The sequence below is a fragment of the Xiphophorus maculatus genome, chromosome 14, assembly GCF_002775205.1.
Source record: "Xiphophorus maculatus strain JP 163 A chromosome 14, X_maculatus-5.0-male, whole genome shotgun sequence".
Lineage (NCBI taxonomy): Eukaryota > Metazoa > Chordata > Actinopteri > Cyprinodontiformes > Poeciliidae > Xiphophorus > Xiphophorus maculatus.
In genome coordinates this window covers 3,884,504-3,911,719 of record NC_036456.1, presented here as the reverse complement: position 1 = coordinate 3,911,719, position 27,216 = coordinate 3,884,504, and the positions used below count along the sequence as shown (strand labels likewise).

Genomic DNA, 27,216 nt, shown 5'->3' with positions numbered 1-27,216 from the left:
TGCTTGTTGATGGCTACCATGTAAACACCACGATGCTAACTGGTTCATAAAAATGTTCCTGATGGGTTTGTTTCAACTTCTAGTGACATTGGTACAGCTGTATCACCTCTGGGAAAATGCTACATGGTCCTCAAAAAAACTTCAAAGATGAAATACTTTGTTCTACTATAAAACATAGTCACTTTTTTTTAAGATTAGGTGTTAAAACCAGAAAATAAACAAACCGATCCTGCTTTAATGGTTTAGGTTAACTACTGTTAATGAAGTGAGCAGGAATCTTTAATATTTCTTATCCATTTTATCTATTTTAGCCATTTCTAAACTCCCAGACTTGGATTATTTCTGGATTTTTATGAAGACAGTATTAAAAGATTTTATTTTAAAGTCTAATCAGAATAATTATTGAATAAGATGTGTATAAAAAACTGCACTGCATAACCAAAATGTAGAAATGATTTATTAGTGGAAAAGGCATTTAAAGATTCTTCTCAAACAGGTAAACATGTCAGCAAGTTACATTCAAATGTGAAAAAACAAGGTAAAGTCCAGCGCCTCACGCTGTTCCAGCTGTGCTTCAGTTTTCTCAATTTGTGCTTAAACAAAGTTCATTCAGGATGTTAAGCTTCATACCAAAGAGGAGATAAAACCAAAAATCAGGAATGCATTCTGATATTTAGCTGCAATGCTTCATTTACTACTCATGCAGAAAAATCTTTATTCAATACTTACAAATGAGAAACTGTCCTACTCTAACATGGAACTGTATGTATGAATAATGCATCTTCAGTTAACAACTATGTTTAAGAAAGATCAACAAATAATAAATAATGTTTAAAAAATAATATTAACAATATTCAAAAAATTTGGCCTTTCACAGCTACCTTTGTATTTAATTACGTACAAGAGAAAAAATAAAACCCCTGAAGGTACTGCAGAAAGATTTCCACACAGGTGATGAAGTCCGAAGAAAAAGCTGCCTCAAATAATAAAACAGGAGAATATACAGTAAAGGGCTTCAAAGAGCAGCATGGTACGGACACTTTTAAAAAGCAGTTGCACAACTTGAGACAGCCACGAACTGAACCTGGATCCAGAGAGAGAAAAAAATACAAAGACTGGAATGTGTCCAGAACTGAATTATTCAATAGGTTTTAACTGTGGGGAAAAAAACCAAGCCCAGTAAATCTGTTGGTCTTTTATTCCCAAATATAATCAAGGAACCTAACCTAGCCTTTTCTTTTAAAATGACTTTGTGGAAATAAATAAAAAGAAATGGAAAACAGAACTGAGAGGAGAAATAGAAAGATGATGTTCTCTTTTGGACTTGGTTTCCAGTCAACTCTGCAGCAATCTCCTTTACACATCAGTTCCTGTATGTTTCTGTAAAAACAAGTCAGAAAGCATAAAACAGTCAAAATATCATCAATAAGACTTTGATTAAACTGAAAAATACAAAACAAAGAAAAAATAGAACTTGAGTTATTTATAGTAAATACTGAGTCCCAAGAGGGGAATCAGTCAGGTAGAGGATGTGAAAAAGTTTGAACACCCATGAATGTTCTGGGTTAAAGATTGGGTTACATGTCAGTGAGTGGAAGCAGAATTTGATCCCCCAGAACCCTTTATTTCACAGATTAATCATGTGGCCATAGTGCATACAAAATCAATATATCAGAAAAGATCAATGATCTCAGGAAGGTCACACAAGTCCAGAATCCTGTCATTACATTTATTTAAAAAAGTTATTTTTGTATGTAGTTCAAATATAAACTGAGGGCAAAAAATATCAATAATAAAAGATAAATTCACATGCATATAGATGAATCAATCGATAAATATATATAAGCACATTCAGTTTCTGTGATACACACTTCTACGATTTCAGTGTTATACACTTTGCCTGTCAATGGTTATAATGTTATGCCCTGAATATGTGTTGGTGTGAATCTGACTGATGTTATTAATATAAACAGGTCTGGAAAAAATTAAGAGATTACCTAAAATGGTCCGTTTTTCTGATTTTACTATTTATAGTTATAAGTTTGAGTAAAATGAACATTAGTCTTTTATTCTACAAACTACTGACAGAGTAGTCAGTAAAAGCAAAAATTACTGTATTTATTTGCAGAATATGAGTAAAGGTCAAAATAGCAAAAAAGATGCAGCGCTTTCAGACCTCAAATAATGCAAAGAAAACAAGTTCATATTCATTAAGAAACCACAATATTGACGTTTTAACTCAGGAAGAGTTCAGAAATTGGTATTTTGTAGAATAACCGTGAGGTTTTCAATGGACTTCAGAGCAGTGGTCTGTTCATTTTTTGCACAGCTGTGTATATTCCAACAACCGGACCTGAGTTGGACCACATGGTCTTGTTGTAAACTGCTGCCTTATAGCTGAGCTGAATTTGTCCTAGAAACGGCTGTGTCTGAGGTATTTGACATGCTCACTGTTTAAAAGGACGAAGGCATTCAGGTAAACTGAAATGCTCTTTGTGACTAGTAAAGATTAAATTATGAGCATCTGCTTTGAAAATAAAATGTAACTATTACGCATGAATATATTCTGATCTGAACAGGTAACAAAACCTGTTCCCGGCAGCAACAGCTGTCTAATATCCAATCACTGCTTTTGTTCTTTCAAGATGTTTTGGATCCCACCTTTTTCAAAAGCACACATTTAACAACACACATAAAAATAAAAATAGGAATTTTATAATACTTATTGGATCTTGGGATTGTAGAATTGCCAAGCATTGTGTTCATCTCTGGCACAGGAAGACTGAATTTCTGCTATCCAAGACTTTATGGCTGAGTGAATATGAAGTGTATAGTGTTAGGAAGGACATGTTAGCAGGCTCAGGGTACCTTCTGCAGCACCACAGTGCTGCTGCAGCTGGCTGCTGAAGAAGCGCTCCCGCTGTGACACCTGCTCGTCCCAGGCCTCCAGGATCCTCTGTTTCTCCCTGGGTTCCAGCCTCAGGGTGAGGGGGTGCGCCTCGTCGATGTGGGCCTGCACCCCCTCCAGGCTGTGGGAGTACTGCAGCTCACCACAGACCATGCACACCAGCAGCTGGTTGAGTGGATCATAGTCCATGAGGTAGCGGTTTCTCCAGACCGCCTCTGACATAGAATCCTCCTCCTCATCATTACCATCATGATCATCATCACCATCAGCATGATCAGCAAACAAAATATCTGCCTCACCTGGAACAAAAAAAACTGTTAAAGACAATTTTGTGTTGTGCCATGCTGAACAGATTGGTGAGCAAAGACTGACAGATGATCATTTACCTTCTACCTGAGCTGGGCAGTTGGTGTATATAAACGGTGGTGGGTCGGGATCCACTGGGATGCTGACGAAACAAGATGATTATATTAGGTAGAGCTGATGGAGGCGATGCTAAAAACAGAAGCTACATGAATTCCCACCTCATTAGATTTTCAGATGCATCAGAGGAGTTTCCCCACTGACTGGAATCCTGCAGGAAGTACATGGAAAAACAAAACAGGAACACACCATGGCATAAGTCCCAATCGCTATTTTCTTCTTATTTAGTCTCAAAATGCGTTGCGAGACTAACAATGCTAATTATGATTAGAGTTAATTGGAATCATAATACTGCGATACTGCCACACTGTAATATTTTTGCCTAAGGCTATAACACTGTCATAATTTCATATCAGCCCATATCTGTGCCAGATAAAACCTTTCTGATTTCATCCTTTACAGTTAGTTAAGCCAAAAATATTATACATACTCCTGTGATCTTGTAATTTTTCACTGACTAGAGGTAATACTAATGTTTCACTGACCCGACCTGAATCAAAAACATAATCTGTGGAGGGAGCTAAAGATTAGGGTGATGGCAAACCTACCTACAAAAATTAAACAGGAGAGGAAAATTAGCAGCAATTCATAAGATCTTTCACAAGAACATGATTTGTTTTTATGTTTTATTTTACATAAATCTGTAAAAGATTTGACTACTTTTAATAGTAAAATTTGACAAAAAATTAATTGAATCCATTGCAAAAATATTTGGAAATGTGATCAAATCAGGAGATATTGAAAGGATCCATATAAGGATCTAGCCTTACTATCCACACCGTTTAGTTTTGGTCTTACCTCCATAGCTGTCGTCGGCGTCTGTAGATCCTGACCAGGCAGATCAGAGCTGCTGCTGCCGCTGGAGGCTCTCGTTGAGGTGCACCCCTTGTACTGAAATGCCTTCTTTGCTCTTTGCTCCTTCTTTTTTAACCTCCAGTACTCTCGCTTTCTCCTCAGAAAGTCCTCCTCAGACTCCCCAGGGATGGGCTTTGGAGGCATCATGATGCATATTGATGCTGCCTGCGCAGCAGACTCCACCTTATTTATGGGACTTTGAAGTTGAGCACAAGAGATTTTTATAGGACTAAGGATGGGATTTTGATGTCTATCAGGAAGTTCAATGGGCTGCAGGTGGATGCTTGTCAGAGGGTTGTCTGGGGGCTTCAGAGTAGGAAAAGAAGAGGCTGTCTCAGTCTCTGTGGCTCTGGGTGTCCACTTTTGGCAGTGAGGTGAAGAAACTCCAAGAAAGTCAGTCAGATGTGATGAAGGTTCATCTTTCACGTTTCCCTCTCTGCTGATGATGGGGGGTTTAACACAGAATGTGTCAGGTGATTGTTCAATTTTACATGATGAGCCAACCAAGATGTCAGGGACGCTGCTCATGGCAGGTACTGATGTGACAGACGAACAGGACTGGAAGGATGGCTTTGATGGATTTACACATTCACTAATATTAATATCAAGTCCTGCATTCTGAAAGATAAAAAATAACAGAAACACAAGGGTATTCAGCAAGAGGAACTTACAGTGTAGATATAGTTTTCAGAGAGCCCAACACTAGCATGAGGTCTGGAGTAATGATTCAGGTTTCAGTGGGAGTAGATGCTCCTGCCTACAAGGCTGGAGCTGAGCCAACCTCAGAAATCAACTGTTTTCATGTTCTTATCCTAAGATACTTCTAGCCAGCTCAAATGCAGATGGAAAAATGGAAATCAAAATGTTTGTTCTTAGTTAAATTTATGACCCTTTACATTTGCTGGAGAACCAAAATTGAAACCCTGTCTTTAGATATAAAACATACAAAGGTTTCTTTTATCTCTGAAAACCAGAGAAACCTGACAACATTTAAAAGTTTATATGCTGTTAAATGACAATATAGCAAGGTGTCATTCAGAAATAGAAGAGCTTAATGAGCTTAATGTTCACATTGTGCATCAGCTTTATTTTTCCCCTACCAGATATTTAAAATACAATTTTAATTTTCCCAAATCCAACACTAGTGCATTTTTGAAAGCTACAACAGGGAAGATTCTGGTTAAAAAACAATGATTGAGGGGATTAGCATGCCCCACGTTTGGAGGCCTTAGTCCTCGACGCGGACGTCGCGGGTTCGACTCCCGGTCCCGACAACCTTTACCGCATGTCTTCCCCCCTCTCCTCACCCTCCTTCCTGTCTGCCTACTGTAGAAAAAATACGAGCCACTAGCGCCGCAAAAACTCTTCGGAGAAAAAAAAAAAGAAAAAAAAAAACAATGATTGTATTCAAGCAAAAACTAGTTGGAGGCGCAAAAATATACAGAAACTGGAAGGGAAAAACAAAACAACATCAGGGTCCTGACTGACTGTTATGTTCTTTAGTTTTTTGTAACAACAGAACCATTACATCCCATTTGTATTTGTACATACTACATTGTGTTGACCTGCCACATAAAAAGCCAACAAAAAACATTGAAGTTCTGTCAGTATATTTTAACTTATTAACACCTGGTAGGTCAGCATGGTTAGTGGAAGGACCAACCACAATCTCTTACAGAACATTTTGCATTGTAACACTGTAGTCAACATCCAGATCAAGAGGTTGACTGTTGGCTCACCTGGGTATTCTTTGAAAGAATCTCCTTCTGCCTGGCCTTTAACCTCGCCCTCTGCTGCCTTTTCATCAGCTTCCAGTATTCCCTCTTCTTCTGAAGGATGTTTGAGCTGCTCTTCCTTGTCATACTGCTGCAGAACCTTTCTGCAGGTGGCACAGAGCTGTTGTGTCTCTGCTGATCATGCTGATCAAGGTGATGCTGCTGTGGTGGATCTAGGGATGTAGTTGTGATGTGATGGAGCTTTGGTAGCTCTTCAGACCAGCAGCTTTGATGGGCCCAATTGCTGCTGTAAGATCTCCGAGTTCCACATGATGAGGTTGTGGTGATGAAAGGTGTTGAAGACGTCTGGGGTGACTGAGCGCAGGCGGAGTGCGCCACCTCACCTGACGCAGAAAGAGACGGAACTGCATCACTGAGCTGGGGATTTGGCAAGTCTTTTCCCTCCAGCACATCACTATCCGACAGCAAGCTTTTAATTTGGGATGTCAAGCAAGCAGGTAATAAATCCTTGTCATTCTTTTCACAATGAAGCTGTGATAAAACAGGCTTTATGTCCTGCTCTGAAGCATCTTCGGTTGTTTCTATTTTCACACCAGCCTGTTCGATTTGATTCTCTGAAACTGAGCTGAGGGATTCCTCCAGCAGTTTCTTCATAGAGGCTACAGCCAGCAGAGTGGTGGCTTGGCTGTCTGAATTGAGAGATGTCTCAGGCTCCGGCTCTGGAGGTGCAGGTGGGGAGGTCGGGGGTTTGTCTGGACAGATGGCTTGATCTGATAGAGAATTTAGGTCAGCTGCTGGCACAGACTCACCCTCCTGTTTCATTTCATTTGCATGTGGTACAGCACTCACAGAGTTGTTTGGAAAATGTTGTGCTTTTTCTGCACTGATGGTAATATTGGTGCTCGGCTGCACGGTGTTTAATTCTTGTGTATGCACCCTCCTCCTCAGTAACCCTGCACTGGTCCTTGTTTGGAAAATGCTGTGTTTCAGTCGTGAAGCACGAGCCGCTCGCTGCTCACGTTTCTTTGTTCTCCAGTATTCCCTCTTCTTTGCCATCCTCTCCTCTTCCGACAGCTTTGGACCCACGGATAGCAGTGGAAGTGATGGCGTACGGCTTGAGATGCTCATTTTCATGACACAGCCACCAAACTTTGACCCTGCGACTGAGGCTGCATTATGAGGGGACTGGAGATGAGTTAGTGTGAGCTGCTGAACACTTTTGCTTGGCTTTGGACTGGAACTAGTTGTTATGTCAAGGTGAGATTGTGGTTTGACAGCAATTAATTTAGAAGTTTTGTTGACTGTCTGCACAAAAGAAAAAGCAGTTTTACCCTGAGATGAGCGAGTTAGAGGTGAACGCCGATTTACCCTACATGGGGAAACACTTCTCCAGTTCATATCAGTTTGTGACGTTGGCTGCATCTTCTTAGAAATGTCATGGAGCTTTTCTTCACTTTTGTCTCCAACTATACTTTGATATTTTGCACTGTGAGGTATGTTAATTGTCAGAGTCCCATCCTCTTTGATGAACCCCCCAATGGCCTCAGATGCGAGTGTAGGGGTCTTCTCAGTTGAATGCGCCAAGGTTCTTGCCTTTCTCATTTCTTCAAGGATTTGTTGGTAACGCTTTACTCGGCGTGTCAAAGAGTCCTTCTCCTTTAGTCGAACCTTCTTCTCCAGTGAAAGCTTTGCTCGCTGTTCACGCTTCTTATTCCGCCAGTACTCTCTCCGCTTGGCTAGTATTTGCTCTGGTGTGTCATTAGTGTCCATTGTGGGGATAGCTCTGGTACGAAACCCTGCAGCTGTCAAGAATGGTTTATTTCTTAGATTTCTCTGATTCAGGAAATTCTTCTGTGTTTCAATGGACCTTTGCCGAAGTGTTTTACATGATGAAGTCTCTTGGGTAATGTTAGAATGATGCATATAAGTTAGTTTTCTCTGTGATTCTACTGGCTTCCTTACTGCGGTTGTATTAAACGTTCCCACTGTCTGTTCCATCTTATGCCCATGTGGATTCTGTACTTTTATCTGCTCTGTTTGCAGGTCAGGAACAGCTAACCCACTTTGCAGGTTTTCAGTCTCCAATCTAACTGTTGTATACGGCACTTTAACCCGAACTGGATTCCGCTTCTGGCTTGTGCCTCTGAGAAACGACTGAGAGGTCAGAGTTGAGTTGGCCACAAGTATTGTCTTCTGTGCCGGTAGCCCATCTCTGTTTTGTGGCCTCTCTCTGACTTTAGTGGTCTTAGCTGCCAGCTTTGCTCTCTGCTCTCGTTTTTTGATTCTCCAGTGCTCTCTTCGCTTGGCTGCTCTCTCCTCCTCCTCCATGGGAGCTGGTGTAATGCCAAAACATGTAGCCCTTTTTATAGTGACCAAGGCACTCTTTAATCGACTTTGAGGTGTTGTGTGTATTCTTTGGCCCTCTGTTTTATTAAAAACAGGGCCACATAAAGCTGCATGCATTGTATCTGTTGTTACACAAGGCAACACCTGGAGCCCATTCAATGCCACTTGTGCCTCTGATGTTGTGTTTGGGAGTGGTGAGTCCTGCATTGATCCACATGGCTTGGGTTCTGTTTTTGTGGAGCTGCTGCTGGTAAAAGGGACTCTGACTGGAGGCACTGATGAACTGGTGTTCAGTTCGGTTCCGCTGCTTTTGGATGAGGTAACCAGATTCCTAAGACTTTTGGTTGTTGGACGTTTCACTGTGACAGAGCCACCCTCAGCTGCTGTAGCCAAAATGGAGCACGATGTTGGCTGCAAGTTACGCAGGACCTTGCTAACTGTCATTGCCTGATGCCGCTCCTGTTTTTTAGGGGCCTTTGTTGAACTGTGTTCAATTGTCCTTTCACTCTTTGATAAAGAACTATATGAGACATCATTACTTAGCAAAGGAGAGGACAAGGCAGCCAAGGGGTCTGACAAATTGGTATTGACCCCTGCAGAGACATACATGTATGAGAGCTTTTCCTCACTGCTGTCTTGTGTTGACTTCTTTCTCTGTTCAGACAGTCGGGCCCTCTGCTCCCTTTTCTTATTTCTCCAATATTCTCTCTTTTGGGCGAGTGTGGCATCATCATATTCGGAGGCTGGCCGGTAGCGATGGGACGCTGGACAACCTTTACCTTTCTGAGATGGCATGCTATCGCTAGCTTGGATAGCCCATTAGTTCTCATCTAACAGCAAGATTTATCTTTGTCACAGTAAATCAGTTGAGTTCCTCAGTAGAGACTCAGGGTGGTTAACTCCCAGGAGATGCTGCTGAGCAGATGGCATTGCACTGGCATACAGCAGTACCTATGGGAAATAACACAACCTTTAGATGCATTTTTGCATTAAACCTCGCAAATATTTAAAATTTATTGAACATCAAACATGTATATCCGGTTTAATTGTATTTTCCTGGATGAGGAAGATAACTTTGTCTAAACAAAAAGTGTGTAACGAATGCTTTTCTAAAGATATTACATACAGAAATTATTAGACAAGTCTGTGAAACCTAATACAAACCAGCAAAAAAGTTTCTCTACTTATCAATGTCAGTAAGATCCATTGTAAAGCTTTTGTTCAGATAACATTGGACTGCAGAGGAATTAGTACCAACAGTCTTTTTTGCCGCATTACATTTACAAACAAAGACTGCAGCTTCTGATTTAAAAAGTAGTGTTGCGAGTTTTAAAGTTTGAACGTATCACAACAAGTTGACATACCTGCTCATCCCTGGGCCTTAAAAATTCTTAATACTGATATAAAACTAGCCACACAGGACAGATTATAGAACAATACAGCAAATCTATATGCAGGAGCTACATAAAGATAACCTTAAATAAAACAAAGCTTATCCGGCAATTTTGTTATTAATTATGAGAATATTTAGCAGCCAGGTGTTGCTTATGCAGAGAACTGATTACCTGCTGTTTAGCAAATGTGAGCATTGTAAAAAAGCAACAAGTCTGAATTTTTGGGTGTCTGGAGGTTTTGGAACAAATGTTATTTAAAATGCAAAAACAGTAGTTCCTTTTGCTCACCAAGCCAAGAGAGGTTGTAAAACCCTTTAAAAATAATTAAGGTCTATTGGTATATAATAATAAGAATTACGCAGTAGAGGAAAACATTTTACACTGCATTAGCATATCAGCAAAAAAAATGTTCCAACTGCCTTGCATGGTGTTGGACTTGTGTAGTCATGGACCATTAACTTGTTCCATAATTACAAATAGAACAATAAAGCTATGGTTACAAATCCAAAAACCACGCACTGTTGCATTGAAACAAAGTCGAGATCAACTTTGTTTGATGAAATAAAATCACGTACATTTCAACAGACTTCAACAATCTAAAGTAATACTTTAAGGGAGAGCAAGCCAACATTTTACCAACAGAGTGTCGGAGGCCAAAACTGTCAACTAAAGACAACCAACTACCACTGACACTGGCTTTGATAACAAGTGAAGCATGGGGTGGAGATGCATCTTAAAAACATCTAAACAGGATGACACATTTGGTTCTGATGGGTTTGTTTAAGAATATTTTTCTTACAATAAACAGAAACACTGGTGTTTAAAGTTTTCAATAAAAGCAAGAAATTATTTCTATTTGGTCACTTTACTGCTTCACACTCCACTTTTATATGCATTTTTCATATTCTGCTCTAAAGAATTGATCCCTGTTCTTGGCCCTATGTGTTCTAGATGTTTTTGCTGCCTCAACACACCTGAACTTAATGGCATGCTAAAGAAGTTACAATTGTTTAAGACTGGTGTGTGGGAGCAGGGACAGATCTCAAACCTACAGGACAGTTGAGGGACAGGGTTAGGGATTACAACTGTAATTTGTGTGTGGAACAGTCCAACATAAATAACATTCTGAGTTCACACAGGCATTTTTTTTCTTATTTTATTCCTATAATATTATTAATTTATTTAAACCACATAAGAAGGCTTTGTCCAAATAACGAGATAATGGAGATGACTAAAACGACCCATCTGTTCCAAAATCATTTGTGGATAACATTTGTTTGTAAAGTATACATGACGCATTGTCTAACAGGAGCTTCGAGATGTTTTCTTCCGTTTAATGCCAAGCTTTCGAGTGTGTGAAAACGTTTTAGCTACTGTAACCAGGAAGGAAACAGTCTCTGTCTCTTTAAACGTGTCCCTTTTCAATCACAAATTAGTCCCGTCGTGCACAGTCTTTATCCCTTACTTGTAATTGTTTGGTTTGAGGCGCGGCCACGTTACTAAACATAACCTCAGTGAAGGGAAATATACCAACCCTTAGTGACATACATGGCTACATTTTCACGTAAAGCATGCCCGGATCCCTGTCTCCCTCAGCGGCACAATGGACAACGTCTTCCGCCTGTTGTCCTAACGGAGGGGGCGCCAGTCTGTGTGCTGCGTCTAAACATGGAGGGAAAAGGAGCAGGCTAACAAGGAAAAGCAGCAAGATTACAACAGTAAGGAACTGAAACATGCATGTCTGTTACCTTCCAGCTACACCTAACTTTCCGGGACACTTTATACGACCGCTGTTTGGACAGAATAGGGCCAGGCCACCGCAGCTACTGTCCGCCAGCCGTGCTCAGCCTGGAGCAGCCTTGACAACGATCAAAGTACCAGGATGTGGGACCTGGATGCTCGCTCCAACGCGTTTCTGTGTGCGCGTGCGGAGAGGAACCGCTTATCTTAGTGAATTTTAAACCAATATTTATTCAAACTGTTTTTGTTGTTGTTTTTTACAAATTAAAACAACCATCTATATGTGAACAAACAACCATAAATAGTGGGTTTATCAACTCGCCTGGCAAATATTGATCTTTTTAACAGTAACTGTATAATAATCTTCTGGGGCCATTAAAAACACAGATAGTATGTCAAGCTGATAAAAATAGGCATGTTCTTGTTGAAAGGGGTAAAAAAAATGATCCATTGATTTTTTTTTATGTAGTCAATGTAGGTTTCTGCTCAGCTTCACTAGCCATTTTGGTCTATCTTGAGAGAAGTCAAAACATCAGCCGATTTAAGTATAAATAAATAAAACGTTAATATTATTTCTAGCAACTGGAAGAAATCAAGCCAAGAAATGTGTCAGTAAATTAAAAGCTTAGTTTAAACCTCAATATGTACACGAAATGTTTTTAGTCTTAACTGAATCTCAGAAACCTGAATTTGAGAGAGACATCAGACCCTGGAACACCAGGGGACTTGTTAATGGCTGCTGGTTGCTTTGCTTTGTTTACGTACCTTTGTAGTTGAGAGGGTTTCCTTCTTGCCTGTACAAAATTAATCTATGGTAGAGTTACACTGGGGACTAAATTAAATAAATAAATAGATCATTGGATCATTAATTAAACGGAGCATGAAATAAATACATGTTTAATTAAACACTTAAATAATTTAATTAGGGCAGTTGGTAGCACAGTTGCCTTGCAGCAAGAAGATCCTGGGTTTGATTCCCGGCCCGGGGTCTTTCTGCACAGAGTTTGCATGTTCTCCCTGTGCATGCGTGGGTTCTCTCCGAGTACTCCGGCTTCCTCCCACAGTCCAATAACATGACTGTTAGGTTAATTGGTCTCTCTCACTAGGTGTGAGTGTGTGTGTGTATGGTTGTTTGTCTGTGTTGCCCTGCGACAGACTGGCGACCTGTCCAGGGTGTACCCCGCCTCTCGCCAGAGATAGGCACCAGCACCCCTCCCGACCCCAGTAGGGAGAAGGGTGTTAGAAAATAGATGGATGTATAATTTAATTAATTTATTAAATGCCATTAAATCACTAAAATACAAACGTATAACAGTCAACGCAGATAATTAAATGTGTATTTCATGGTTCCTGTTCATGGAATAATTTTATCTATGCTATGGCCAGTCAATGCCTGACTTAAACTGATCTGTTGAACTCCTCTTAGATCCAGCTTAGCCTGGTTCTTGAAAATCAAGGCGGAGGAGTTTCATGAATTGAAATTCTTTGACTTTATCTGCTAAGTAGTTTGAATAACAATCTCCTGCTTCCATGTGTGCTGGTTGTAAAATCTGTCCCACCAGCTCACAAAAGCTGACAATAATTTTGCATTACAAGAGCTAACATAATTTTCAAAAAATGAGGTTAAACTAGTGGAACTCAACAAGTCAATGTTGGCACCACACCTTGATTAATTAATTATTTGCATTGGCTATTATAAGTTTGTATTTTAATGATCTAATATATTTAATAGAATGTCTATTAAATAAATTAACCATTTAATAGAATGCTTATGTTCAATTAAATGGTTAATTGGACATGTGGGGCATAATTAAAAGTCCCACATGGGGCATTTAATTAAAGATATGATGTATTTGTTTATTTTGTCCCTTTTAACCCTCCATAAACATGTTTTATAGTGACCCTTACATCAATTCAAACCCACTAAGGACCAGTTTGTTCCCACTTTGACAGCCAACAATATGAAGCAATTTTGTTACTTCTACTAGTCAAGGAAACCAATCACATATGTGGTACTACACTGGATACATATCCAATTGTTTTCAAACGTTTACATCACAACGGTCATGTTACCTGACTTAAGACGAGAAAACATTTAGTTGCTATATCCCTTGGGCTGGTGTCCTGCAACCTTTAGATGTGCCTCTGCTGCACCACACCTGAATAGAATTAGGCCATTAGCAAGGCTCTGGAGAACTGATCTACACAAGAAGGAGGTAATTAAGTCATTTCATTCCAGTGTTTTGTACCTGTGGCACATCTAAAAACTGCAGGACACCGGCCCTTGAGAACTGGAGTTTGACACCTGTGCCTTAGATGTACAGAAACAGTTGTCTCCTTTAAATTAGGATTGAAAATTTTATTGTTGTTTACAGTAATATTTTACTCTATATTCCTGTAAAATATCATCAATTGATGACCAAAGAGTGTTTTATAATTTGATTTCTGTTATGTGAAAATTTTTGTTAAACTAGCATTTTGACATGTCCTCTATTTTTATGTGGTACTTCATTTATTGCATGCAACTCATATATATATATATATATATATATATATAAAAATTCCCTTCTCACCCACCGCGGGTGGTTCTTATCCTCTGAGCTCGGGTCCTCTACCAGAGGCCTGGGAGCTTGAGGGTTCTGCGCAGTATCTTGGCTGTGCCAAGGACTGCACATTTCTGGACTGAGATGTCTGATGTTGTTCCTGGGATCTGTTGTAGCCATTGGTCCAGTTTGGGGGTGACTGCCCCGAGGGCCCCGATGACCACAGGCACCACTGTGGTCTTCACCTTCCAGGCCCTCTCCAGTTCCTCCCTGAGGCCCTGGTATTTCTCTAGTTTCTCGTGCTCCTTTTTCCTGATGTTGCAGTCGCTTGGTATTGCTACATCTATCACAACGGCTTTCCTCTGTTGTTTATCCACTACGACAATGTCTGGTTGGTTCGCCATTACCATTTTGTCTGTCTGGATCTGGAAGTCCCACAGGATCTTAGCTCTGGCGTTCTCCGCCACCTTTGGGGGTGTTTCCCACTTTGATCCCGGGGTTTCCAGTCCATATTCTGCACAGATGTTTCTGTACACTATGCCTGCAACTTGGTTATGTCGTTCCATGTACGCTTTCCCTGCCAGTATCTTGCACCCTGCTGTTATGTGCTGGACTGTCTCAGGGGCCTCCTTGCACAACCTACACCTTGGGTCTTGTCTGGTGTGGTATATCTGGGCCTCTATTGCTCTGGTGTTTAGGGCCTGTTCCTGGGCGGCCAGGATGAGGGCCTCTGTGCTGTCCTTGAGTCCAGCTTTTTCCAGCCATTGGTAGGATTTACTGATATCAGCCACTTGGGTTATTTGCTGGTGGTACATCCCATGTAGGGGCTTGTCCTGCCATGATGGTATCTCTGGCACCTCAACCTCCGTTCCCTGTTGTCTGATATATATATATATATATATATATATGAAAAATGTCATATTATTATATGGCTTATAGAATTTGAGTAAAGAAATAAATTCAATACAGTTTGGAATAAGACAAAAATGTGGAAGAAGTGAAGCGCTGTGAGTACTTTCCAGATGCCCAGTATGTTGTTTGTTCCTTTATTTTCCTGTAAAGCTCTTAGTGTAAATGGTGCTATATAAATAAACCTGTCTTGACATTTGTACAAAATCTTTTGTTTTCATGTATGAAATGAAAGTATACAGTGATAAAAAGGTAACATGTAGGTACAAAATAAAAATTCAAATCACTAATTGTCAAAATAACAGTGACAACATAGGATAACGCTCATCATCAGTTATAGGAAGAGTATGAATAAGAAGGGTATACATAATTTTTTGATATGGCATCTTTCAGTAAAATGTAAATATTAATATATGTATTGTGATGTTTTGAAAAATGTCTATCTCATTTCTCTTCTGAGACAAACTTCTGGTTTAAGTGAAAATACATTTAGCAAACCTACCAGAGGCATGAATCATTGTGGTACTGAATATCCTTATGTGAACGTGTTTGGATGTAAAACATGCAGCGAAATGTTTTGTGATCACACTGAGACAAAAAGACAAAGGGTTTATCTTAATCATTTTTACCAAACCAGTACTTTTAAAAAGCACATGAAGGCAAAATGTGGAAGATTTACCTTTTTAAATCGGTATTGGTGCTCATTATCTGGACCCCTTATAACAGAGAATTGTGGGATTTTTCCACCATGCTAAAAAAAAAAAAATCAAACTAAACAATCAGTTGAGAAAATAACGAAACAACCATAGCTAAACTAGATGTTTGAAATGACTCATAGTCCAGTTCTCCTTTGAGTCTGCTTTCTGTTCTCTCAGGCCCAGTCTGTTGTTTCTGTGAGTCGTTTCTTCCCACTTTCACCGCATGCTTTCTCAGTTTAGAGACCCCTGCAAAGTATACCTATCAAATGCAATCATCTGTCCTCGGTTGCCATGTTCTTGCAAGGGAGGAGAAACAAAGACATTCTTCTGTATTCTATTGGCTGGACGTCCTTACCAAGATAACTTTAACCAATTAATTATACTGTATTATATTTACAATAGAACTGGACTGTGTTAGAATGCAAATGTCTATATTGAATGTACTGGCATCAACTGAGATGATTTTATTATAAATTTCTATATAACTGAATATAAAATTAATCTGTTTGTCTTGCACTGCATAAATTAACTGAATTAAATCGAACTGAACTAGGAAAATAAGGCTATTTATAACAGTCAAACTACATAAGTCCCCATTTAAAACACTTTGTGATCTGGGGCCCAGGTGACACGGAACCGCCTTGTTTGAACATGAGCTAAAGCGTCTCTGCCGTCGCGTGTTTATGATAGAACAACAGCAGTTGTATTAGCAGCTTATCAGCATTAGCGCCTGCTGCTCGCTCTGCCCCCCTCCGGGGTGGGTGTGCGTCGTCGACGCTGTTACTGTCTCTTTAAATTTACCCAGGAGCCCCTTAAGGAGCCCCAGGGGCCCCTAGTCCGGCTCCCCACCCAGAAGACAAGCAAGAACCTTAAAATACATTACTGGAGGCCTAAGCTGAGACGAGTCTTGCTTGAGCACTACAAAGTGTTTTCGCCGGCGGATTGAGTGATTCTATGAAAAGTTAACTTGGCTCCCGTGCGGGGCGCGTGGGAGAAACCCTGGAGAACACGGGCTCCAGAACGATGAGCGCCAGCCAGATGCGTGTCGAACGGTGGCCGCGCGGCGGAACATGTTCCTGCTGTGACATGTTGTTCATGTGAGAGTGACATGTCCCGCTCCGCCGCTTCGACCCGCTGAGGAGGGAGGTAGTACACGAGCTACAACTACATCAACAGCCAGGCCAGTGATGGAAGAGAAAGAGACGGGGGAGAGCGAGCCAGTGGACCTCCGCTCTTCCGAACAGTCTGAGTTGCTCTCATTAATAATAAGCGGAGAGGAGGAAACGACGCAGGAGGGGAGCGACTTGGGAGGTAAACGAAAAAATTTGTTTTTCTTTTTTTTTTAGGGCCACAGCTGAGTGGGTGTGCGTGGTTGTCAGTGACACAGCCATTGTCAGTCAGACAGTTAATCCGTGTCAGGGACAAAGCCGTGGAGCGGCATGGCCCCTCTGCCTCTGTGGCTCCTATAAACAAAGGCTCAACAGCATACAAGCTGAGGAGACTCACTGCTGCCATCTAGAGGATAGCGACTGTAAGGCAAGACAAGTTTATTTGTATAGCACATTTCAGCAAGGCGAGCCAAAGAGATTTACATGATGAAGACATAAAACAACAAACGAGCAACAAACATTTGCACAATAAAAAGAAGCTATGAAAAGGTGAAATACAGCGTAAAATTAACGATGCTCCAGTTAATATGAACCAAAAGCAGTTCTAAATAAATGGGTTTTTAGCTTTGAATTAAAGAAATACAGTGTTTCAGCAGTGTTGCAGTTTTCAGTGAGTTTTTCCCAGATTAGTGGTGCATAAAAACTGAATGCTACTTCATGTTCAATTTATGTCAGGGTCATTAAGTCAATCATTTTAAAATATTATTTTAACATAGTGATGAAAACATAAAGCAACATACAAAACAAACGTCCGTTTAATATTGTAGAACAATTAAATCCAAAGGACTCACTTGAGGTGGCTGGGGCATCTGAACAGGATGGATGTCTGGGTTTCCCTCCTGACCTTTTTCTTTGCTTTCTTTTTTTCAGCTTTCTTTTTTTCAGCATCTCTTTATTAATATTAACAAGAGCACACGTACATGAACACTCATATATACATAAATATAACCCTAGACAAAAAAAATGCAAACACACAGAAGGGAGGGGCAAAACAAAAAGCAGATCAATCACCATAAAGACCAGTTTTTCTTGCCACATGATCTCATGACAAGTCCTCTTCCCACGTCGAGTTGGATATCATTTTGGCCTAGCCACGTGTAAAAGACAGTCCAGATCTCCCAAAATCTGTTAAGTTTTTTATTAGTAAAATAACTGATCTTCTCAAGGGCATTTTAAATAAAGTCATTTAATTAATTCGTTGTGAAATTCCACATAATGTCTCTTTCTTCCATGATAATGCAATACAGCATTTAGCTTCCAAATAACAAACACTAAGTAGGGATCTTGAATAATTTGATATAACAAAGTCTTCAGGATAGATATTTAAGATGCACATTTTATGATTTAAAGGAACCTCCTTACCAATCATCGGACTACTCACAGTCAACACAGCCTTCCAAAAAACTAATATGTGAGGACATGGCCACTTAGTATGTGGCCATGTCCTTTCTGGGAAGTGCATTTAATGCAAATGTCAGGAATATTAGTGTGGAAGTGAAGTAATCTAACTGGAGCGATATATTCCCCAGTTAGCCACTGTACTGTAACAATTTGGAATTTGTGTTGGCAGATTGAGTATGAATCAAAGCTCAACCCTCTGACCACTTCTGGCTTTCAACTATCTCCCAGATCTGTTACCTACACTAGTAGAATGCTGTTTGAAGATCTGTTATGCTTATCGAAAAACATCGAGAACAGAATAGACACCTGTCCTCTATCATTTAAGAGGTTCATAGTAATGTCTTCTAATAAAGACAAAGAAGATAGATCAAGATTATTTTGCTGCTGGGACAAAATGAAACTCCGAAGTCCGAATCAGAAGATATCTGTAAAAATGTTTTGTAGGAATGCAAAACATTTTTGAAACAAAACTTCAACTTGTTTTGAAGTTTTTCAGATGATATAAATACCCTCCCTGTATAGAGATCGGACATCTTGGCTATACTTTTGGTATACCAGAACCTAAAACCTATGTCTGCTCTACCTGGTTGAAAATCACTGTTTTGGTGAATTGGTGAGAACTGGGATAGTTGATGTCTCCAAATAAATCAATAAGTTATAAGCCAGGTTTGTCAGAGCTGGAGGTAAAGGACAAACACAAGGACTGTCTGTGTGTTCTGCTTAGATCTAATTTACTATTTACTGGTGTGGCTGATCTCTGTATTGTCTTGCTCTCTGAAGAAGACAATCTTGCCAATGGCCATGGTGGAGAGGACTCTGAGACAGGTATGGTCACACCTGTGAGATCACCTGCCACCAGCTACTGGAGCATCACAGAGGGACCCGACCATCCACTCCTTCTCTCCCCAGCGCCCGGGCCCTCTGGACGCAAACCCAGGGTCCAGAGAGCGTCACGTCCAGGCCTGAGCAGAATTCCTGGCCGCGATCACCGCCGCTACTACCACGAATACTGGCGCAGCGAGTACTTGATGGACTTTGACCCCCAAAGGCACGGAATGATCTGCATGGTGTGCGGCAGCACGCTCGCAACCCTGAAGCTCAGTACCATCAAAAGACACATCAGGCAGAAGCACCCGGACTCTCTCCTGTGGAGTGCTGCAGACAAGGAGGTGATCCGCTCTGGCTGGGAGAGCCATCTGAGTCTGGGGGCAGGTCAGAGGTCTGCTGCTGCATCCTCGCTCCAGGGAGAAGAAGACTCTATGCACTTTGGTCAGCAAATAGGTGGTGAGTAGAGCGAGATTTTTAGATCTCATATTCAGTGGGATTGTGCATTATGTTCTGACTTGGGGTGGCATGAAGCGGAGAGGACAGTGGTTTCCAAATATTCTTCTATAAAGTATAAAGTAAATTTGTACTTGTTCTTCTCTACTCTGATGCCTCTAAACAGAATTTAGTGCAACAAGTTGACTTCAGAAATTGCCGATTAGGTAAGCCAGAGCTACAAGGAATGATTGAGATAAAGCACATCCATATGTTAGACTGGCCCAGTCAAAGACCAGAAACAAGTCCACATGATAATCGGTGACGAGACTTAAAAACTGCTGTTAACAGATGTTCTTTATCCAGCTGGACTGAGTTTGAGCTGTTTTGTGAAAAAGAATGGGCAACAATCTTCATCCTTAGGTGTCAGAGCCGTTGGAAATAGATTTTCTGCAGCAATTGCAGCTAGAGATAAATCTCCAAGTACTGACTGAACATAAACACCTCACCCCCACATACGTCACATTTTTTTATCTAAAAATCCCCACAAACATTTAAATTAGCATAAATTTTATTTCATTACTTTAAAACCACACGTCTTTTTCTTCTTGTTCATAAATGTGCGATTACAGAAAAGTGTGATCCAATTCATCAAAGTTTCTTGTTAAAACATAACACCTATGCTTTGACAGGCATGCTGTTTTTCTGTTCAACAATAGCTGGCAGCAAAGGACCAAGAAAATATATACATGTGCTAATGAGAAGTTGTCAAGCATGAATTGAAACAAACATGAAACATTTTCACTCTTTGAAGAGACCCAGCGCCAGAAAAGTCTTGTTGTGGTTCTGTTAGAGTTCTGCTGCTCACACTAACATTAGAAATTATCTTAACAGTTTGAGCCTCCAGCAGGCGACTGGGTTGTTTGTAATATTTTTTTTTACAAACTATTCTGTTAGGAACAGCAGAACCCAACAATCTACTATCTGACTTACTGCTTGAGTTAAGATAACTGTTGGAGAGCAAAGGCACCAGTTTAACATCCCAGAGCAGCACACAACAGCTTTACACTTCAGTATCTGAACTCATCAAGCCTAACAATGGACCAGGCTATCTGTAAACTACAATCCTCTGATAACTGCTTTCTTAAATAAAAGATCTTGATCAGCTTCTGTTTCTCAGGTCGTGTTCTAAACAGTTGTTTTTTATGTTTGTTTTGTCTGGATGTTCCAAAATACAATACACCCAGAAACTCTAGATCCAGTTCCACTGCAGGAGCACCAACAGCAGCCCCCCGCTTTGACTCCACGGACCGTAGAGGATGAGAGCCTCCAACCCCAAGAGGAGGATGACGGGCTCCCCGGACCGTCGGCGCGGACCTTGGAGCGCTACCTGAATGACTCTCTGCACGCTTGGTTCCGCCAGGAGTTCCTGATGGAGTATGAGGCTGAGGCCGGACGCCTGCTCTGCATGGTGTGTGGAGCAGTACTTCCCTCTCTCCACTTGGATCACATAAAGAGCCACGTACTGGAAACCCACCCCAACTCGCTGGTGTACAGCTCAGAGGAGAAGCACTGCATCCTACAGGCCTGGGCCCAGACCCACGGTGAGAACATCAACCACTTTCGAGTCAAGTTTATTTGTATGGCACATTTCAGCAACAAGGCAGTTTAAGTGTTTTACATCACAGCATCAAACATAAGCCATAAGAACATTTTATTCTATGTTAGATTCAAGTTTGCAATACATGACTACTAAGGTATGGATGATTAATCTTATGATTTGCTTTCTCATCACCCCTAATCACTTCATATCCTCATCAACATCACCATGGTAACATCTAGCCACTGCAGTGTCCTAGAAAATGTTGTAGAGATGATGATTCAAAGATTTGTTGTGTTTATGTCGGTAAACACACACTTTAAGTAGTGTGTTATTCTGGGTAGAACCTGAATGCTGAATGTCTATCTACTCTCTGCCAGGTGAACCAGACTCAGTCAAGTCAGAACCTACACCCAACACCAAAGCAAAGGGGGCTGACATTTTCACAGAAGACCTTAAGACGGTTCCAATCAACGCTGACATGTTCCCAGAGGGTGACAGCACTTTAACTCAGGACATTCATCTGATCGGTGAGGATGGAGGGGTCGGGGCCCCACGCCTGCCATCCCAGCCTCTCCGGCAGTCCAGGAAGAGGCGGCTTAGAGGGGGTGACCCCTGGCGACTCCGCCTCGACTATCTAGTAGCCTATGGGCCCCAAGACCAGGGCACTTTTTGCATGGTGTGTTCTCAGGTCTTGCATGAAAGCAAGGTGAGCAGCTTCCGCCGCCACATTCAGGAATGCCACCCTGAGACCACAACGCTGAGCCGACAAGAAAGAGAAGCAATGGCTGCTGCCTGGACCAAAGACTCGTCTGCTGATGGAATGCAAATACCAGATGGTGAGAAACGTTTCCACATTGTTGTGCTTTATTCAACAGTCACTAAATCCTGATTATTACCAATAATTAATATCATCCTGCCCTGCAGCCTTCATAAACTGTCCCCTTTCTGTCTTGTAAACAAAGCTCTGCTTGTTAAATACTGTGAATACTTAGTCATTTAGTCACATAACATTTCACAGTGTCGAAAGGCAGAGAAATATACATGATAATGTACAATATCAGTAAAAAACATATCAGCAGCAATATTATTAGACATCAGTATTGATGCATCCCTATTTCTAACAGTTGCATAAGGAAGAGTTATCATACAGTATTCATAATAGAAGTTAACTGAATAAAAATGATCCTACAATAAAGAAAATATATTTCAAATTCAAAACTTTCCATGTTGTACAGACAGTAAGAAAACATGTTTCCTTGTACAATGAAATTCTTAATTTCCTGGTCACATTACAAAATGTTTGATAAATAGTAAAGCAGGCAAAAATAAAATAAAAATAGAAATATAAACTTTACAAAAATACAAACTATGCAGAATATAGACAGTGTAGATATTTTATGCAGATTAGCTGGTATGTGCAGCAGTCAGTGAAACAATGAGGAGCAGCGATAACCTGTTTGAGAAGTCTAATCAGCAGTACGTTTGCTGGTCTTTGTTCAACTTGAGGTCCTCTCTCCCTCTCTGTGTCTGTAGAACTGAACCCCAGTGAAGCTGTTGCCTTCAGTACAACCAAAGGCAGAAATGAGGATTCCCCCTCTGATGTCTGCGCTCCCCTCAACGCCGTGAACAGCAACGACAGTGTGACCGGAGGGAGGAGCAGATCCAAGGACTGTGGCGTTGCAGCCCCGGTCCCTCGCCACGGCCATTACCCCGGGAAGGACCAGAGGAGGAACTACCAGGTGCGCTGGCGAATGGAATACCTGATGGATTATGACTGTAGGAGACATGGCCTGATCTGCATGGTGTGTGGAGCCACTCTGGCGACGCTGAAGGTCAGTACCATCAAGCGGCACATCCAGCAGGTTCATCCTCACTCCCTGCTGTATGGCACTGAGGAGAAGGAGCAAGCCCTGCTGAGCTACAGCCAGACTGCCCTGCACTTTGTCCACTCTGATGACTGCTTCTCCTCCCAGGACCACGGACTCATGCAGGGCGCTGCCTCGCCCGCGCAGCTTGGCACTTAGAAAGGGCTTCTGTCTGTTTTCTCTCCTGGCTTCTGTTCAGAAGCAGCCCTCACTTTTCTGTCCCTAAACCATAAAAATGGATGACTCTTCAGCTCACCTCTATTGTGAAATCATAGCACAATTGTGTTATAGCAAGAAAGAGTGTGAGAGTAAGATGCAAGTTTACAAAAGCGGGATAACCTCTTTAAAATCCCCTTCAATTTACTTCTTAGTTTCTACTAAGAGGCTGAAAATGAAGTGAGGTCAAAATGTCAAAGCTTCATGAACATTTAAAAGTCCAGTGACTCATTAAGAAGGAACAATGACACTTTATTTAGATTTCCTTTTTGGAAGCTACTGATGTCTTTGCACAAAATGAACCAAATCCTGGCCAACAGAGTGGATTATGTGCTACAACAGATAACACATGAAAGCTACTATTAAGCCATGTGAGTCTGCCTTTTCCATATGATGGAATCCATAAATCAGTGCTGAGAACAGCATAAGAATGCAAAGCCATATTTCATAAGGAGTGAAGCTGAATTGGACTGAAGCAGAGCCTCAGGTTGAGGCTTCATGACCAGGTTGAGAGCTTCTAGTTGGATGATTTCACTCAGCAGGTTAGATCACTGAGGGCCAAAAAGATTGTTGACAGGACTCAAACATCTTTACATTTAGACGAAACCTGCAGTCAGGACCATGTTGAGCCGATTAGATCTCAATGAACTGATGTTTGTTTTTGTTTTTATATTTTGCAACCTTGATTCACAGGACTGGTAGCATCACGACTAATGTCCAACTGTTAGCAATGAACTGAACTGAGCTGATGCTTTAAGTCGTTCTGAGCACTTAGAGAATAATCCCTCAGGTCCAATATTCCCCATCAGACACTACTGCCTGTTAAACTGCTTTGTTCCTACATTTCTCTTTAATTAGCTACAAAAAGAGCAAAATAGTGTTTGTGTTGCAGGTTTCCTGTACCAGAGGAGACATTTTCACAGAGATCTTTTGCCAAGTTGTTACATATATGTGGCCACATCACTGGCTCATCTGCCCGGTGTAGGAGCTGCTTTTTTATTGCTGTAATGAATTATACCGGAGTCAGTAGTTGGTGACACTGTGATGACAACAAAGGCTAAACTAAGAAGCAATATAAACAGTAAACATACCCCCCCCCTCCCCCTCCCACCTCAAAATACTTTGAGAGGTTCAGAAATTCTTCATTATTTTTGCATTTACAAAGGATAATGTCAAAGAGCAGAGAAGTCTGACCACCTGTCAAGCAAAATAGAGCAGGAGCTTTATACAGGTGGGACGTCTCTGCAGGAGCAGCTTCCCAAAAGGTGATTCCATGACAACCCTTTTTGTGTCTAAATGCATGTCTAAATGTGAACACGCATTTATTTTTAAAGGGAAAATGTGTCAATTGTTCCAAGATCCTCAGATTCAGGCTTAACTATAGTATCATTTCTAAAAAGTGACATTTAATGGAAAATCATTTATATGGAGTTTATTCTCCCGCACAGCCTGCATTTTCTAAAACCCGTTCATTTGGGGATCAGAAAATCTCCTAAAATCACAACAGTCATGACACAGAAATGTAATGCTGCTTGATCTGGCCCCAGTGACTTAGTCTGGTACATATTAGGCATAAAATAATAAATCTTTCGTTAACATAACAAAACTAATCAGCTATATGACTGAGAAATGGATTCTAAATGTTTGAAAGTGTTCTCATTGACTTAGATTATAAAATTGTTGAAAAAGAAATAATGGAATTTTCTAGGATTAAAAATATGTTTAGGTGATTTTGTTTTTTCTCAACGATAATTTTTCACTACAAAGTTAAAGAACATTTCAGTGAAATTAAAGCAAAGCCAAAGAGGTGTCTCTTTCTCCATCACGGCTTTTCTCTGTCACAGAACAACCGCTCCATCCGGTCACTTTATTAGATTTTGCTGCATTTAATTCACATTTTACCAGACAAATATTCAGTATACACTGTTGCATCAAGCTTCATAGAAACCATTTTGGTTTCTAGCAAATGGAAAAGCTTCTGTCTCAGTGTCAGCTTTAAGGATTCTGGCAGCTGGAATTGAACAGTTGTGTAATGAGACAAACTTACAAATGAGTCTCTGGGCTTTAAAGGTTTTAGGGACACCATTGAATATTTATTTGTTCATATTTGGGCTTGTTTCTGGTCAGGGCCCAAGTCTTTTCTCAGGAAGTTAGAAACCGAGTGACAGACGAATACAACGCAGCACTTTGTCCCATCAGATCTACTAAACTCCACCCTTATCTGTGTGCAGCCAGTAAAATGTTTGACATGTTTGCTGATGACAATGAATGGAGCATATGGAGCTTAGTCCTTGTTTACAAGTGCAGGTGAAGGATGTCCTCCTCAGTTGTCCGTTTTAATCTCAGTCTAGGTAATACAACACCATGCATCCTTCCCATCAGCCAAATCATCCTACCTTAACACTGCACAAAAAATGTGTAAATATCTGAAAATGAGTTGTATTTTTCCTTTGTATGAGCACTTTTTTGCATCCTGGTTTTTACAAAATATGTTTGTAACTAAGTCCAGTTTTTCTACTTTATTCAAAATTGAACGATGAAGGCATGTTTTAACACTAGACAAATGCTTGATAAATTTATGAATTCACTTTGCAGACTTTGTTCCAGCTTCATTGTGTTTTTTTCCCCCCATCCAGTGTACAAAGTTTATGCAACATGTAAAATAGTTCTGTCATAGAATGTCACTTCTTCTTCTTCATTTTCTTCTTCTTCTCTTGGTAAACATATCTCAGGGATTCTGTTTGCATCAACACTTTAATCAGTGGTTGTTTTTTGTTTTGTTTTTCTTCCAGGCTGTCGCTGTTCGACACTACTGGATTTACGCGTTGGCTTCAGTTGTGTCACCGTCCAACATAAATACCACAGTGAATTACAAGCTATGTTTTAAAATAACTAGAGCCAAACATTCGGATAAAAAAAAAAATATAGATTTCAGGAGAATAAATAAAAACTTGTGATGTTAAAAAAAAACCATTTGAAGAGTTCATTTTAGTGACGCAACGATGTGAAAATTTGGGCCCATGTTGACATCTACACATTTCCCACTATTTCCACACTGTGAAGAAATAATCATGTAACGCTGACATTGTGTCTCTGCTTCAGTTACCGCCGCATCACTATCACTGTCACATGACCAGACAAACCGCCCGCTTCAAACACATTCACAAGCAGCAATAAGGTGGGAATATTGGTTAATATCAGCATATTTTTACTTATGCTGATATTAACTAGGCCAATGTCAGTCAGTTTTCAAATTCCAATATGTTGAAAACTGACTGACATTGGCCTATACTGATGCTGATGTCAATATCCCTACTTACTTTAATTTCTCCAATATCAAACCATCCTACCTTAATGATGCACAATATCAGGGTCAAAACAATGCATAGCAACAAGCTAAAAGGCACAATGCTTTAAATATGACCCTATGTAGTCTGAACTGTATCTCAGCCTTTGTCATGTGACGGTGGGCTCATGACTCTGTGGTATTTATGTGGGACTGACATTCATAAACAGTTGAGATGTCTTTAATGAAGGATAAAATCTTTAATCCAAAACTAACGTAAAGTGACACGACAGAACAGGCTCCATCTTTATGGCTCCTCTTCTCTGACATAAGCACTTAATTCATGAGACGATGAAGTGAGACATGATGCGTTGCTTGTGTGTATGTGTGTGTGTGAAAAGTGATTGCTCTGCCCCTTTCCAACAGGCCAATGTGTGAAATGTGCATCCTGTCACCAGTGAATAAAAACTCATTGATCCTCTAATCCTTTGCTGAAGTGAGATTTTGGTTCTGTTGTTTTATATTTTCTTTATGGGTATTTGAAGACCAGTCAAAATTAGACAGTTTACATCTTCTGACAGTGTAGATTTATAGACCTGATAATGGTTAATATGCCTCCTAGAATGTCGGAGCATGTGATCTGACCTCCAATTTACCTTCACAGTCAGTGAAGGTAAATTTATCTTTTGAGTTCTGGAACATTTTACGTGGGATGAAACAATTAATCATAATGAATCGATTATTTAAATAATCGCCAATTAATTTAGTGAACATTAATTGTTAACCGCAGTACACAGATTTTAAAAAAGGCCATCTGCTGAAAGAACAGCAACTAATCTAAAACTGTACAGCACATATATACAT

The 27,216-nt window shown here is 40.5% G+C and overlaps 2 protein-coding genes across 7 annotated transcripts; one reads left to right on the top strand and one right to left on the bottom strand.

Annotated features, from left to right (window-relative positions):
- Nucleotides 1-451: 451 nt before the first annotated feature.
- LOC102235505 lies at nt 452-11,297 on the bottom strand. Of its 4 annotated transcripts, none has more exons than XM_023346125.1 (7): nt 11,211-11,297; nt 5,926-9,219; nt 4,130-4,804; nt 3,433-3,482; nt 3,295-3,356; nt 2,869-3,222; nt 452-1,380 (listed from the first exon to the last, which is right to left on the bottom strand). In XM_023346125.1, exons 2-7 carry the CDS (start codon nt 9,061-9,063, stop codon nt 1,364-1,366), a joined length of 4,296 nt encoding a protein of 1,431 aa, XP_023201893.1. In that variant the 5' UTR covers nt 9,064-9,219; nt 11,211-11,297; the 3' UTR covers nt 452-1,363. The 4 variants fall into 4 exon arrangements, with proteins under 4 accessions (XP_023201893.1, XP_005807965.3, XP_023201894.1 ...); XM_005807908.3 differs by having other exon boundaries at nt 2,869-3,207; XM_023346126.1 differs by having other exon boundaries at nt 11,197-11,283.
- LOC102220282 (uncharacterized protein C11orf95) lies at nt 11,295-26,836 on the top strand. 3 transcript variants are annotated; one of them, XM_023346129.1, is made up of 6 exons: nt 16,254-16,863; nt 18,903-18,947; nt 19,032-19,406; nt 20,630-20,986; nt 21,363-21,821; nt 22,519-26,836. In XM_023346129.1, the coding sequence occupies exons 1-6, from the start codon at nt 16,740-16,742 to the stop codon at nt 23,007-23,009; spliced, it is 1,851 nt and encodes a 616-aa protein (XP_023201897.1). In that variant the 5' UTR covers nt 16,254-16,739; the 3' UTR covers nt 23,010-26,836. The 3 variants fall into 3 exon arrangements, with proteins under 3 accessions (XP_023201898.1, XP_023201897.1, XP_005807991.1); XM_023346130.1 differs by lacking the exon at nt 16,254-16,863 and adding an exon at nt 11,295-11,380 and having other exon boundaries at nt 18,903-19,406; XM_005807934.2 differs by having other exon boundaries at nt 18,903-19,406.
- The last annotated feature ends 380 nt before the right edge of the window (nt 26,837-27,216 follow it).

Excerpts from the sequence above, each read along its gene's own strand:
- LOC102235505 (XM_023346125.1), bottom strand. The coding sequence starts at position 9,063 with ATGCCATCTCAGAAAGGTAAAGGTTGTCCAGCGTCCCATCGCTACCGG. Across the intron at positions 4,805-5,925 it reads TTCTTTCAAAGAATACCCAG|AATGCAGGACTTGATATTAA; the intron begins GTGAGCCAACAG and ends TTTATCTTTCAG. Across the intron at positions 3,223-3,294 it reads CTGCCCAGCTCAGGTAGAAG|TTTTTTTTGTTCCAGGTGAG; the intron begins GTAAATGATCAT and ends TGTCTTTAACAG.
- LOC102220282 (XM_005807934.2), top strand. The coding sequence starts at position 16,740 with ATGGAAGAGAAAGAGACGGGGGAGAGCGAGCCAGTGGACCTCCGCTCT. Across the intron at positions 19,407-20,629 it reads CTTTGGTCAGCAAATAGGTG|AAACTCTAGATCCAGTTCCA; the intron begins GTGAGTAGAGCG and ends CAATACACCCAG. Across the intron at positions 20,987-21,362 it reads GGCCTGGGCCCAGACCCACG|GTGAACCAGACTCAGTCAAG; the intron begins GTGAGAACATCA and ends ACTCTCTGCCAG.